Source organism: Nelusetta ayraudi, unplaced genomic scaffold (assembly GCF_046127955.1).
Source record: "Nelusetta ayraudi isolate G7.1 ecotype Tasmania unplaced genomic scaffold, CSIRO-AGI_Nayr_v1 ptg000011l, whole genome shotgun sequence".
Lineage (NCBI taxonomy): Eukaryota > Metazoa > Chordata > Actinopteri > Tetraodontiformes > Monacanthidae > Nelusetta > Nelusetta ayraudi.
Window position 1 is genome coordinate 23,465,733 of NW_027466061.1, and position 15,840 is coordinate 23,481,572.

The following is a 15,840-nucleotide window of genomic DNA, read 5'->3' on the forward strand; positions in this document are numbered from 1 at the left end:
CATGGCAACTAACACACCAAGGAGAGAAAAAAGTGCATTTTTAGATGGGCTGGCTGTTTTCTGTGTTGTCGAGGCATTTGATTTTTTTTGCTCGACTTTCTGCGTCACAAGTCGACCCAGTTGTCATAGTAACGAGTGAAGCATTACTGCATGAAAGCTAGTAGCCATCTTCCCCACTAGCTAGCGTTAACAGTGAGCAGCTGGCTAATCACAAGGGGGTGGGGCTGTTCCAATGCAGAGCCATCGAGGTAGCAGGGACGGGTGGGGAAAGAGAGGCTGAGTGAGAGAAGGCTTGTACAGTTCAAACTAGGAAATTCTGCCCAAACAAATCTGGTTTATTGTTGAATGTAGACCACCAAAATGAATGTATTAAATCTGGAAATGGCCATAATAAGCCCCATTGAAGGAAACATTTCTTCTGAAGGTACTCCTTTAATCACAAATAACAAAGTCATAAATAATCAGGTCACTGCAGAACCAGCTTTTACTATACCATGGTGGCGTTCATAGAATCTTTCTAGATCACTGATTGTAGCTTGGTCACGTATCCCCTGCTCCGGTGTCATGTAGAAAGGGGCACTGTATAGCTGATCCAGCAAATGTTGAAGGGCAACACTATTGTAGTGTTGGTTTATTGTGTCTCTGTATTCATGCTTATAGTATTATCTTGATTATTGTACCAAAATATCAATCAGTAGCTGAAGAAAAACTGTCAAATTTATGGTCGTGACAGTAGCTGGAGAATTATTTTCTTTTCAATTTATTTCCGTCAGGCTTTGACACTGTCACCATATCATTCCACAGCCTGGCTGCACTCTCACAGAGCTACTGGTCTCTCAGCACATTTAGAGAGACACTCCCAGGCAGTCTTCAGCTGCCCTTTACGGTACCTCTAGCTCAGAACGCTGCCAGTTTTAAAGAACTTCAAAAGAACTCAGGTTCACCAGGTTTGTGGTCGAAAGCTGCCAGTCATTACGTGATGCTGGAGGAAGTAATAATTTGTCACTGTTTGGACTGCCTCTAGCACTTGTGCCTTGTTTACCGGCTAGTCATAGGCTTTTTTTTTTTTTTTTTTGCAGTAGTTTAATTCACAACTCCATTAATGTTTGTGAAAGTCTGGAATTGGACTCTAAAGTCTCTGTATTTGATATTGTCTTATTAACTCACAAACAAGTTGTAATTTTCATGGGCAGTCGATTGGTGGTGATAAGCCATGCTTGTTGAGGCAGCAGCAGTCAGCGGCATGAAATTGTCTTTTAGGTGTTGACATTGTGTTACAGACTGACTCAGTGCTTGTCAGTTGAGGGTGCAGTCACCACTCACCCCCCTCCTCAGTATCTGGCCTATTAACCCATATCAAATTTCATCTTTAAGAGGCATGTACCCTGTGAGTGACTTTGACAGTATTGTTGGAAGAGAGTTGTCAACCCAAAATCATTTGCGAACAAATTGTTCTTTGAAAATTTGAAGTTTTAGCTAACTAGCAATCCATGTATTGCAGTGAAGGACTGTGACCGTTGTGACATTACTGACTTGTTGAGAGATATGAAAAGATGTAACCTTAGGGTCAGATCTGAGCTTTGGGTGAATATCAGAGAGTCGCAGCCAGACTGGTTGATTTAACCACTCTAATGAAACCACTCTTACTCAGTCTCAAGAGCGATGGTATGAATAAAATAATATGGAAAAACAACAATAATCAAATGAATCTGAAATGGTCAAGCTGATTAATATAGTTCTTATTATGCCTTTTCCCTCAAAATAATATAAAAAAGATTTTAAACAAAAGTGTGACAGCAGGCCCTAGTATTATCACCTGCTAGTTCTTTAGTACTATGCTTACTGTTGTGTAAGCATTTCTTGCCACGTCAGATCAAGCAGCAGCCCGTCACGTCTGGCTTAGTGGCCTTGAATGAGATTAAGGCAATCTTTGGTTACCAGAGGTCAGAAGGTTGTAGGTGAAAATAGTGTGGCTTACTTTTTTGCACGCAGACCACAAGAGAGGTTGTAGTGTCAATAGACCCTGTATCCGAGAGTATGTGTGTGTGTGTCGGGGGGTGGGTTGAAAACTCAGGTTGGTCCCATGATTGGCTCATGTGATGACTAAAATATCTTATAATGCTCTCTAAAAGTTCCCTGGGTTCAAGCTCATGTAAAAGCTCATGAAAGTAAAAGCGAAACTAATGGTGATACTGATTTTTGATTCTTCACCTGTCTTGACATTACTTCATCGATGCTCTTGTTAAAAGAATTGTGAATGTGTAAATTCACCAAATACCTTCAGATGTTGATGTTGTTGCCCCTTGTGAGGCAGAGAGGCGCCTCTTTCACTTCATTCTTAGCTAGCATGTGGTATGATTTGTATTTAAAATCTGCGTCTGAGTGATGCAAATATTTCATTAAAATAGAAGCTCAGTGTCTATTATCCATTCCTTTCCCCCAAGAATCCGAGTTAAGGATCGAATGCCCAGAGATGAAACAGTCCAACGGGCCAATGACTGGAGTCCCAACAGATATCAGGGCGATAAGCACATCCACCAAAGAACCATTCCCACCCATGGGCAGACTGCCTTTGCCCCATCTCCATCAGCTCACCAACAATCTGGCCCTGCTGTGGAATCGCAACCCTATTTCACCATGCCTGCCCAAGGAGGGACTTCTATGAGACATCCAGAGCCACCTGAGGTGCTACCGCGAAGGCGAGTGAGTGCTGACCAGATCTATGCGGCTCACAGGGAGGCCAGGTTAGAGGCCAAGCAGGCACTAAAAGAAGAGGCCCACACCAAAGGCCTGCTGAAGAGCCGGAAGGCCGTGTTGCCGTCGGAGATCCGCAGGCGGGAGAGGAGCGTGGACGATCCCAACAGGCTCCGCAATGAGGATCTTGACAGTCAGAGCTTTAGCCCAGAGCAGCAGAGGAGGAATCGTCGGGAGCACGACTGGGATCGGGAGTATCCGAGGGAGAGGGGCAGAGAGAGAACAGTTCAGAGAATCAGAGAGAGAGAGAGAGATTTCCCCAAGAAGCGTCAATCATTAGAGCCCCAAGGTCTGCAGCATGAACCTTCTGCGCAAAGACATCGCGATGACGTCGCAATAGAATACAGCAGTCGAGAGAAAGATGACCAGAGAACGTATGTGCGCTTTGAACAGCCCCAGGATACTTTAAGACCTCAGGAGCACGACCTCCAGAGACAAGAGCCTTCGTTTCAAGAGAACAAATGGAGACAAGAACCTCAGTTACACAATGACTTGGACACTCTGAAGCAGCAGCCGCAGCAGCAGCAGCTTGACCCATCAGCACAGCAAAACTTTGACTCGGCCGTCTACCTCCAGAGAGGAGGTCCTTCTCTCCCGCAGGCCAAACACAGAGGCAGCGAATCCACCGGTGCGCCGAAGTCCAAGATACGAGCCCGTTCAATGTCAGACATAGGCATAAGTCAGCACTCTACAATGTATCGAATGGAGCGGGCGGCGGGTGGCAGAGGTGGCCACCCACCAGCGCCGGTGAACGGAGAGCACTCACTAGGAGGCGCTCTGGACACAAGAGTGTCAGTGGCGCAGCTGCGACACTCTTATCTGGAGAACGCCAACAGAAAGCCTGAAGTGTAGGTCCACTGGCATGGGCTTTGAGCTGCACAGTGTTTCTTTGTCCCCTCGTTCCCAGCCCCCCTAACTCTTCATAAGCAGGCTGTTTCCAATAAATAATCCAGTAATCCAAGAAAAACATCTGTGGCATGCTGTTGCATCAAAATGTAGTGTGTCTGGTGTTAAGTCCACCGTTCTCTGTTGTTGTTGGGGTTTTTTTTTTTTTTTTTTTTTTTACCTATTTGGTTTCTTTGCAAGTTACCCCTCCAGACATGAAGCTGGATGCGGCTGCATGATACACTTATGAAGCAATTGCTTGAAATAGTTGATTTTTGTCATGTGGTGCTCAGCTTGTGTTTAAATGCCTCAGTCCCTAATCTATCGGCTGGAGTGCAGTCTCACTCTCTCTGTCACACTGATAATCTTCTCAAACAACACAAAAGACAGCAAATATATAATGGCTTTTTTTTTTCTATTTTCCTTTATGTTGTCCTTGTTCATCTCTCTAAATGTACAAATTGCAAATTAGAGAGACCACTAAAGTTGATCTGGCATCAGTGGAGGTAGATCCTGCTAGTAGCAGCGAACAGCGGGACAGGGGTGCACGGAGACCTCGACGCTACATCACCCCGGGGGACAGCCGTATGTCGGAAAGGTTTCGGACTCAGCCCATCACGTCTGCAGAGCGGCTGGAGTCAGATAGGTACTAGAGGGGTGGGTTGTCAGAAGCAATCAGCCGGAGATCTTCAGAATAATTTGGGTTTACCAATGATTGATGATGATTTTGTCATTTGTTGAAGAATGATTCTGGAGTGGAATGTTAGTGCTTCTTGCCTTTAATGAAATCAATAACAGAGCGCCTCATGTGTCTCTTCTGCAGGTCGCATGTGAGCCCGTCTCAGCTGCAGGATGCCGAGGGTAAGTCACATATATTATGTATTTTTACAAGACATCAGCATTTTGCTTCAAAATGAATGAATGTTTTTTTTTGTTTCAATTAGATGAAGAGAAACTTGACGACAGAGCCAAGATGAGTGTGGCAGCCAAGAGGTCGCTTTTCAGGGTGCGGGGTCCTATTTTTTTTTGGTCCATTTTCCTCATAAAAACCTAACTATTTGCTTTCCGCGTAATATCTTCTGGTGTGCCACGTCATTGATTCCCAATGCTCACACGCACACACACATGCACACAAACACAAACGTTCGACAATAATCTCTTAATTCTCTTCCACTTCTATGCAGGAGCTGGAGAGAAATTCTGAGGGAGGAGTTCCCAAACCGCGCTCTCGAAACGCTGCCATTGAGAGGCGCCTGAGGAGGGTGCAAGACCGCTCCCACACACAGCCAGTCACCAACAGGGAGGTTGTCCATGCCTCAAGGTAGAAATTGCAATTTTTCAGTGTGTGAATGTCATTTGAATGTACCATAACCTCAAAAAAACAGTGTCTGGTGTATTGTACACTTAGTTCCTCTCCTTTTTCCTTGTTTGCTGCAAATCAGGACACCTCATTCCTTTCGCTGTTCAGTTTTTTCCTGCACTGCACATATCAGTTTCTTTCCACACCGTGTTTTCTATACTTAGTGATCCGGCCACATCATCACCGCACCTGGCTGTCCACAATAATGCAACATCAGCTTCCAGTCCCACATTAGTTGCCACCAGTGTGACCAGTTTCAGGTACAACTCATTAGGTTCAACTTTGTGCATGTGCTATGTATTAAGTTTGTGTTGTTTAATATTTTTAAATGTACTATATCTGCTGAATTTTAAAATGACCTTTTACTGATTTTAAAGAATGTGGATTGTACAAAAGAAAGCGCACTTCACTGGGTGTAGAACTACTGAGGAACGTAGTTGTGTTTTAAGCTCTACCCCCCTCTTCTGGTTGCTTTCACACACCTACTCATGCAGCCCCATTCAGTTTTGAAATCTGCCATTTCATGCTCTGCCTCTTTACCACACAGTGCACCTTGCAGGGAAGGTAGTTTGTGTTTACCAAAACTCTGTATTTCCCACTATTTTTCTGTGCATTCCCCTTTCAGTATCTCTCACAAGCAGGTCATAACGTTTGTAAATGGCCAATGGTTTAAAGCACCCGGCATCTCTTGCAGTTTGTTTACCAACCATGTCCTGTTTGTTTTGAGTGCATTGTTAAATTGTCTGGCAAATGTATAGACAGTCCATTTGCATTCACTATTTTATCAAATGCATATTTTAGAGTAGAAAGAAGTTGAGATGTTAAGAGTTTCGACCAAATCCCCCATTTTTTTTATTAATTTCGTAAAACAAAACATATTGCCACAAAGAAGAAAACGTGACTTGTTCCAAGCATTCATCAGATAAATGTCATTGCAAGTCTTATTTTTCTGTGTTTGTTATTCACAACTTAATGGTTCACTGCTCATGATTCTGCCATATTCCTCTGTCGCCACCCAGCATGCAAGCACCTTCTCAGCCGAGCTCCATGGTCCAGGAAAAAGGAGAGGAGAGTCTCCAAGAAAAGGAGAGTCAGAAAGCAGTTCAAGGTGCCAGTGAGGAGGGCAGTGGTCAGGGTCCTGCCTCCGAGGAGCCCGATCTGTCCACCCTCAGCTTGACTGAGAAGATGGCGCTCTTCAACCGCCTTTCCCATGCCACCGACAAGCCTGCTGAGGGCACCCGCACGGACACCCGCCTCCGCCGATCCAACGCCCGCTTCCAAACTCAACCCATCACCCAGGGAGAGGTGAAGCAGGTAGAGGCCTTAACTCCGTACGACAGGACCCTCTGTTCCCCCTCAGGACCCCCTCTCTCTATTTTGCTAATTGATAACATAGAGGAGCCAAAGGGCGTTAAAATGTACGCCACATCAGTATGTAGGCCAGGGGTAACCAATCCTTTTGACCCTGCGAGCTACTTAATGGATACTGAGTCAACCAAAGGGCAACCCGTTTGCTACACTCTACTGAAATAACAAGTTTTCTCAATTTGCATTTAGTTATATATCATTATTATTAACGACATTCATCTATGTGAAGACAGTGATCATGTTAATTTTGCATAATAATTTTCAAAAATGACTTGGTTGGAAAGATACAATATCAGTATTTAACATGTATATATATATATATGTATATATATATATATATATATATATATATATATATATATATATATGTATATATATATATATATATATATATATATATATATATATACATATATATATATATATATATATATATATATAACATATCATTTTATAATCTAATATATTGTGATTTTCAAATTATATGATGACAAAATAATAGCAACAGAATAAAATTAAATTTTAGATTCAGATCACGAGTTGTGCTATTTTTAGAACAGGCCTTCAGGGACTCATGTGGTCCTTAGGGGCGCCACCTGGTGCCCGCAGCCACCATGTTGATGACCCATGGTGTAGGCTAACAAACAAACGCAGCAGGACAGATGGAAACGAGCGGGAGCGCTTGTAAACACACAGAAAAACTGCAGTAAAGGGTCATTAGGATGTAAAGATCTGTTTCAAGAGACAGGCCTCAAGCAACAGACTTCACTTCCAGGTCACTTCCACTGCACCGCAGTCTTTCTGTGGTGCACGTCTGTCCATCAGTGCAGAATGGATAAACGGTGGTTCTCTGTGCAGCTGGATGAGTCTTGATGCATCACAACAAATAGAGGCCACTGAGTTTATTTGCTTTCTGCTGCTGGAATAAGGGACTTCTGGATGTCAAAAAGAAATAACATTCCTCCCATTACACAATGAACTCAGCCATTAAGCTAGCTAAGAGAATGGCCACTACCATGCGCTGGGTTTTTTTTCTCTGGTGTGAATGTGCATTCTTCCTTTATAATGTTGGGCTTGGTGTATAAGAAATAGACCAGTTTCATTGCCGGTGTGCTTCAAAGAGTGAGCTGCAGTAAATCACTGGTGTCCTCACAGGAAGATGAGCTGCCTGTGACCTCTGCAGTGCATAAGGATGACTTAGAGCCCAGTGAGGGAGAACATGTAAGACCAACTTGCTGCCTGTACAGAGCTTCTGATTGGCAAACGGTTGAGACCGTTGACTGATATCATTGGTCCCACAAGAGACCAATGAGGCGGCCGCTGCTTAGAGTTATAGAGCTGGACTTAACGATGTCTACAAATGCTATTTAGTGGACGCTTTAAAGTTCGGCATAGCATTGCATGACGTAAAGATGCCGCTCGAAAGAGTTACGGAATGCCATGTTTGGTGTTTTTAAATGGCCTTCCACTTCTTTTTATATCCAGCATTTTTATTGAATACACAAAAAGCATGAGTCCCTTTGACTGAAAATAATTTATACATGTTAAGTTATTCATGCATTCAACCCATTTAAATTTAAACATTTACATTGGTCACTCTGACTTTGGTTGACCTTCATACTGGATGCAAACTCAATTTTGTGTGTGTAGCATTCAATACAATATACAATACAATAACATTGTTACTAACAGTGATGCAACCACAGTACTGTTCTGTATCCTCTCTAAAACCATCTTACAGGCATGGAGCATGATGTCCTGGATTTGTTCATTTTTTTTCAGCCCAACATTTCATAACTTTGTCTTCTCATTCATTAATTGTGATAAAAATATGTCATTGCCATTGCATCAGTACCCAGCCAGAATCAAAACCTGAGCTGTGGGGAAATTTAAAACACTTGATCACACTTACTGACAATTTTATCTAACTATAATTGATTGTTTCGGTATGATTTACTGTTAAATGTTTACAATGTTTTCTAATACAGCATTTTACATGTACATGTTACATTTTACAGCAGCTTTATTTCAACACTTGTCAGCTCAAGACACCTGTTATATAGGTTTTTACTTTGTTGATTACCACATCCAAATCTCCACCTGGTTCCATTATAGCTCAAATAAGACAGATACGATGATATCTGTAGAGGAACTACATATGCATGGCATTTTTCTCACTGAACTGTGCCTATAAAGACAACACTTGTAAAATCATGCACTCTGAAAGTGAAAAGCTTTTCGCAGTCAGATTGACGCTGGATGAATGGCACTGGGATATGAACTGGCTTTAGAATTAATGACATGAGTCTCATACTGCCAGCCTTAAAAATATCGCTCTTGCAAAAAGAGAAACTTGTACTTCTTGGTCCAATTTCCTGGCAGTGATTGAGATAGTAACCACACACTTTCCCCATTGCGCAGGCTTGCTGCCCTCCTCTTTGTCCCTCCACGTGCACGACACGCCGCCACTGCTGTAAAAAAAAATAAAATAATTATGGTTATACTGTTGTGTTTCCCTTCATTTCCTGACGTGCCGTCTGCAGCTGAGGAGTGGCGGTGAGATCAGACTGGAGCCTCTGTTTCCGCCCTCCGCTGTCCGCAGCGGCCCGGTCGTCACCTCTCAGGCCTCCGTCGGCACCGCCAGGAGCAGCAACTGCCACCGCGACAGTGACAATGACGACGCTGACGACAGCGTCGCTGCTGGAAAGTCAGCCGGTGCGCCGCAAATTCCTGCCCAACAACAGGCTCCTGGCAGCTCCCGCGGACACCAGGAGAGGGCGCTGAGGTACTTCTCCATGACTCAGAGCGGGGACCCCGGACACCCGGAGGCTGAGCTCAACTCCTCCCCTCTGCTGGAGAGAGTGGGGGTGCCTCGTTCTCACACCCAGCAGCAGCGGGAGGAGGTGGAGGAGGTGGAAGAGGAGGAGGTTAGAGGGAGGCGACGGGGAGGAGCCAGAGAGGAGAGGCAAGGCAGAAGCTCCAAGAGAGAGCCATACTCCCCCGACAGGCAGCAGCATCCCCAGCAGCAGCACTCTTTGTGGAGGGGCGAGTCAGAGCCGCTGCCCAGCTGGAGAGCCGCCGACGGAGACTCCCAGGAGAGAGGGAGAGACGGATCTGAGGGAGGCTGGAAAGGAGCAGGCTGCCCCAGAGATGCTTCTGCCAGCATCTCCCTGAAGCAGGAGCAGGAGCAGGAGCAGGAGCAGGAGCAGGAGCGGGAGCGGGAGCAGGAGAGGAGTAGCGGCCACGTCCAGCCTGCCGTCCCAGGTAAGGAGGACTCTCGGTCTGGCACGAGGAAAGGGAAGGATGGAGGGTATTAAAAGCAGTGGGAAGTGGAGGAGGAGGAGAAAAGGTGTGAAAAGCGGAGGCAGAGCCGTGGGAATGTAGATGAAAAAAAAAAGGATGAGAGAGGAAGAAAAGAATGAAATGAAATGAAAGGGGAGTGATGTTAAAAAAGAAGAGGAAGCAATGTCTGGGGACAGTGTTGCTCTCATTACCTTCATTGTCTTCTGCAGAGCCCACGCATGGCTGCACACACACTCACACACGCACACACACACACACACACACACACACACACACACACACACACACTCACACCCCCCCCCCCCACACCCCCTCCTACACACACACACACACACACACACACACACACACACACTTGTCCCAGCTGGCGGTGTTTGATTTAGCCGATACAGACACTGTGTGTGATGGAGAGCCACAGACGTCTGGGGCTGCTTCTAATTAGCATTTTTATTTTTTTTATTTTTTTTTTTTACCAGTGCATTTGCCTTGTGGCTACCTTTGTCTAAAAAGAGGAAGGAAGCCCCTTCCCCTGGCACGCTGTTTGTCAGCTCAGACATCAAGGATTCGTCCGGCTAACTGTGTGCACTCATTGTGGCGGCCCCATAAAGAGGGCCGCCGTCCCCTCGCGCCACATTAAGCCCGTGGGTTATCTGTGCCCATGCTACGACATAATGGGCCTGACCTGTTTTTTCTTTCTTTCTTTCTATGTGCTGATGTGTCTTGGGGTGGTCCGCTCCCATGCATGTCACATAAAAAGATGAAAGCACTTAGTGAGAAAGTGCAGAACAATTGGCCGGCACTTGCACAGAGCAGGTAGAGGACATAAAGGACACAATGGAAGCCTTGTCTGCAGGCTGCATTTAGTTCTGCATGGGTTGACCATCTCTAAAGTAGAGCCGTGCAGTGCAGTTATATCATGAGACTAATACTTCAACACCACCCCGAGTCCTCCAGCCCTGGATTTCCTCATGTAACTCATCATCTTGCTGAAATTCAGATTTGGGTTGATAGGGTTTTGTTTTCAGAGTTTCAACCAGAATTGAGAATTCCTGGAACAACAAATAAAAATGTATCCCAAAATACTTTATTCATTTATTTTCTGTTTAATTTCAGGTTTATTAATCAGGACCAATGCACATTAATACATATTTTTTTCAATAACGTAAGCCTGCCAGAATTTGCCAAAGGCTATCTTACTTCTTCTAATGTTCAAGTTGCTCAAGTTTTTCAAATAAGTATAATAATGATGTGTTAAACATGAAAAAACAAAACACGTTTCCTTTTCTTATTTTCCTAATGTGTCCTCCAAATTTGTGTTACGCCAAGGAATGTGCTTGAAATCCCAAAGAAATGTTTCCATTATGGTTTGAGACGTGGTTCTTAGTTAAGATTCTGGATTATACATCTTGTATTTTCACATATACAAAATCTTTGATATTTCTACTTTTGAAAATAAAATGTTGAAAAAAGTGTGAAAAGTCAAAGAACATCCAAATAATGTTGCTGGGCTTTAACATCTTGACTTATGACTTAATGACTCAATTGCAGACATTGCCATTATATAAATGAGCCTTTATGTGTTTCCTTCTTAGACCTGCCTGACCACCTTGCTGCAGTGAGACCGCTGGTAGCCAAAGTCTCATCCAGGACAGTGTCTCACATATCGAGCAACTCCCAGCATCAGCATCAGCCAGCCAACCCCCAGCCTCCTAAAACTCTGCCCAAACCCGTCCTCCTCCAGCAGCCTCCTCCCACCTTACCCAAGCCTTCCGCAGACACCCACCTGCAGCAGTACCCCCAGCCCTCCCAGCCCCCACCGACGTACCCCAAACCTTTCACCCACTCCCCACAGACCCAGCAGAGACCTCAGAGGTTCGCCCAGCCTCTCCCCAAGCCCTTCCTGCACGCGCCCCCACAGACGGCTCCCAAACCTCAGGGCTTCCCGCAGGCACTGCTCAAGCCCCAGTCCCACCCCCTGGAGCCCGGAGAAGACGCCCCCTCTGGAGACCTGCTGTCCCCTACAGAGTCTGCAGACCTGCTGTCGGACGGGATGTCCTCCAAACAGATGTCCATCAGGGAGAGGTGAGCAACAGCTCCAGTTACTGTCAAGGTTCATAAATGTGCTGTGATGATGTCCCAGAAGTGATCAGATTAGAATGGCTTTATTTATCCCACATTGGGAAACTTACATACATATCATTTCTGCAGCTTACAACTGAATCCACAGACGTTCAGAATATTTAGCATTAAAAACATAATAGCAAAAATAACTAGTCTTTAGTATCTTTCTTACACAGTACAGTTGATCTAAATGTGACACAGATTGTGCGTCATCTACTCAATCTTTACCACAGCAACAGTTCACAGAACTCAAGGCACGAGGTGAATATGCAGGCTATTCATCAGCAAGGCCGAGGACATAAAATCAGTTTGGAACCATGAGAGAATACACATTCTGCCCCCCCCTCCGCTCCCCTCCCCACCTCTTTGGATGCGAACACAAAACGAGGTCATTGTTGTTTCACTTCTTTGCCTCCTCTGGAATGCAGAAATGCACAAAATCGCACAATGCACAGGAATTACTTGTGAAAAAGCGGGAGGTGGAATGCTGTGTTCGTTCATATCAAGGAATTAAGTCGTCCATTATTTAGAGGTAGAGCAATACATGTAATATCCAATATGTGACCTCCTGTACAACATCATTGAATTGACATGATTTTGTGAAGTGGCATTCACTCATTGCTGGGTTGTGCAACTATGATAACATTTACATGCTTAAAACCAATTGGCTTAATGTATGTGTGTGCATATATACATATATATATATATATATATACATATATACATTGTACATATATACGTATATACAGTGAAAACATCCTCAGAAATAAAAACAAGACAAGAATCTACATTTTTCCAAGTGTTAAACAGCAAATATAAAACAAAGTCAATTATTCTGCCAGAAACAAATTTGAAAATTCAAATTTTTAATTGATTCAAACTGAGTGGAACATGTCCTCTTCAGCTATGATAATAATAATAATAATAATAATAATAATAATAATAATAATAATAATAATAATAACAATACTAATAATAATAATAATAATAATAATTTAAAAAAAGCAACTGCGTCTTAAAGTTGCGCGATTTCAGACATGAGAATAAATGCCTGGACGTGTCAGTCACTGAGTAGGTCAAGCAAAAATGTGGATTTGTACTGAACTGTTCATACAGAGGTCACTGCCTGCTCAGGCACCATGTACATTGATTTATCCTGCCCTGATGTTCAAGAGATATCTATTTCTAAACACTGCTATCGTCCTCCACTCTGGCTGGCAGACGTGCAGACAAATCAACTCCTCCGAGACTCTGGCAGCTTCCTCTCATGCCCTCATTCTTGTCCTGTCCACGGTTGAGCTTCAGAGATTATGACACACTTTTACACGTCCTTTCTTCTATCCCTCCATCTTGCCATCCCTTCACACTCCCACATAGAGTGTTTCAGCAGGTCGCAACCATTATATAGCTGGTTCAATAATATCATGTCTCAAATCTGCACTGCACAATTTTTAAAACTTGACAAAAAGCTACAAAAGCTGAATTGTTATATACTATATTTCATATATACTTCCAGCAGCTATTGTTGGAAAAAAGAAATAACCAGATCGTTGGATGGAAGGATCATGGACATTTTTAGAACTTGTGTTTCAATTCAGTTCATAAACCTCTTGAGTGCGGATCAGACTCTCCTTTTAATAGAGTGTCTTTATGGTATGATGATGCTAGAGTGGCACTGCTGAAGAAGAGCGGCGAGGAAGACTGGAAGAATAGGATCAACAAGAAGCAGGAAGTTGCCAAGGTGGCATCCCCCGAGCAGGAGGATGCGACGCTGGAGGCGGAGCAGACCAGCAAGCAGAAGGTCAGCGCACTAAAATCCCTCTCATTGCCACATTCCTTGCAAAACAAATCTATTTCCTTTCTTTGAACAACATTATCACCTGTGGTTTTTGACTTTCATCACATATCAGCTCTGTCCAGAGGTTTTATTTATTCTAAAAAAAAAGATATTTTCCACAACAACTTCATTTAATGTGTGACCATTTCTCAACTTGCTGTGCCTTCTTAGGTACAGCTCATGCCTTTGGGTCCTCTTATAGTCTATCAGTAGGCAGACACAACTTCTCTCAGAGAAAACAGGTGTTTAATGGCACCGGCATAGGAAAAGGCAGTCACCAACAACAGTGCAACGTACAACGTACAATTAAAAAAAAGTCCTAAACAGTGACAGGCAAAAAAAAAAAAAAAAAAAAAAAAAAAATCACTTACAAACAATGTGCAACTAAGAGTCCCTAAAGGGTGGTACCAACTTAAAGAGACCAGGCAGGAGGCAAGCTGGTCACTGCAGACAGGAACAATGGGCAGCGAGGCACTTGGTGCTGGAGATAAAAAAAGAAATCATAAATGAACACTGCAGCACTGGAATTTTACAAAAGGAAAAAAAAAAAAAAAAAAAAAAACGGAGCCCACCAGTGGATGAGCTGGCACAGCTCACTACCATGTGAGGCAGATCCACTGTGGCAGAGAAGTGAGTCTAATATCCAGTCTAATATCCAGTCTAATATCCAGTCTAACTCAGCACTTAATGAGGGGTGATTGGATCAGGTGTGTGCCTAAGATCTAGCTCAGGAAAGGTACAGCAGCCCAATCCGCACCTGAATTCAGTCTAACACAGCACTTAATGAGGTGTGATTGGATCAGGTGTGTGCCTAAACTGTAGCTCAGGAAAGGTACAGCAGCCCAATCCGCCCCTTGCTCCAACTCCGGCAGACTTACAGCAAAATAAAACAAACAAACAAGGGAAACAGAAAAACTGAAGCACAACACAAAAATTCCCAGACCAAAGCACACGGTAGGTTTCTCCTCCAGAAGCTGGACATCCTTCACCACAGTGTAAAAGAACAAATGTATAACACCAGGAGAGTCTGTTAAATAAGTTTATATATTTAGGTTAAACTTGCCAAGGACCTCCTCACCCCCCAAACTCCCCCCCCCCCCCCCCCACCACACCGCCCAATCCAGCCCCTCTCCCTTCTCTCTGCCAAATGGACCTTTAATTTCATCAGATGACTTGTACTGGTCTGTACCAGTGTACCCCATCCTGCCCCCACCCACTGTGAATGAGTGAATATCTGGGCTGCTTGGTAGCATTAATCATACTGTATTTTTGATAATGTCTGCTATTTTGGAATTGGGTAAAATCTGATTTGTGGATACACAGTCGCCACTTGGGTGCATGAAGTTTCATGTGTTTACTGGCCCAAAAAACAAAGAGTCTAATTCAGCAGTTTACTCAATTCAGTGCGGATCATCTACTCTGCATTAGTATTCTGCTGTGAGAGTCAGCCTGCTTTAAAAACCCTGGCTGGTAATCCTCCAGGCAGTCTCACTCCCCAAAAAAAACCCATCAGAGCAACAATGGCCTCACCCCCCTTCCCCAGCCCTCACCCCTCTCTCCCCCTGACCGAGTACTTCCCCTGTGTTTAACCCCTCAGGAGGACGGGGTGGTCGTTCAAGACTACTCCGCCGTGTCTGTGTCTGAGCAGCTGTGGGTAAGACCCCAACACTTGCACCGAGCCAATCAGCTCCGTGTGGGACCTGCGTTGTCCAATCACTGCTCACTGAGTGTGTGCGCTTGTTTGTATAATCAATTCTCCTCAGCGAGTGCGTGTGAGTGTGTGTGTGTGTTTGCCTGCTCCTTGCTTGAAGAGATGGGTTGTTGCTGATCCTGAGTTTTCATTAGTCAAATTCTAAACAGACATGAACTGAAATCAGTTTTCCGACTCCAGAGGAAGTGGCTTTAATTACTGAAACAACTTTCTCTATTGTGACCAAACAAACAGTAATGTTTTTGGATTAAATAGTGTTTTTTTTAACAACTGTAAGTGACACAGACATGAAAAAATAAAATAAAATTATGACTGGCCAAATTAACAACTTAATGCATTCTGACATAACCAACATTGGCAAGGTCAGCAATTATTTTTGTTTATTCATGTATTATTTGTTTAGTTTGTTCAAATTGTTGTATTGGAGAGAATGCAAAACATCCAAGACTTAGTCAGGATTGTTGACCCTAACTTTTTTTCATGGCATTTTAAAACACTCAT

General features: G+C 43.9%; 1 protein-coding gene across 3 annotated transcripts in view; it reads left to right on the plus strand.

Moving 5' to 3' along the window:
- The window catches only part of LOC142884130 (supervillin-like), a 44,986-nt gene that overhangs the window by 13,669 nt on the left and 15,477 nt on the right, over positions 1–15,840 (plus strand). For 2 of the 3 annotated variants that reach the window (XM_076019615.1, XM_076019613.1), the window contains exons 7-19: positions 2,445–3,602; positions 4,112–4,285; positions 4,463–4,500; positions 4,584–4,645; positions 4,824–4,960; positions 5,164–5,259; positions 6,019–6,313; positions 7,523–7,588; positions 8,911–9,557; positions 9,588–9,631; positions 11,263–11,752; positions 13,460–13,592; positions 15,226–15,282. In XM_076019615.1, coding sequence (XP_075875730.1) covers positions 2,445–3,602; positions 4,112–4,285; positions 4,463–4,500; positions 4,584–4,645; positions 4,824–4,960; positions 5,164–5,259; positions 6,019–6,313; positions 7,523–7,588; positions 8,911–9,557; positions 9,588–9,631; positions 11,263–11,752; positions 13,460–13,592; positions 15,226–15,282 — 3,397 coding nt within the window. The remainder of the gene's footprint in view (positions 1–2,444; positions 3,603–4,111; positions 4,286–4,462; positions 4,501–4,583; positions 4,646–4,823; positions 4,961–5,163; positions 5,260–6,018; positions 6,314–7,522; positions 7,589–8,910; positions 9,558–9,587; positions 9,632–11,262; positions 11,753–13,459; positions 13,593–15,225; positions 15,283–15,840) is intronic. The other variant, XM_076019614.1, reaches the window with a different exon arrangement.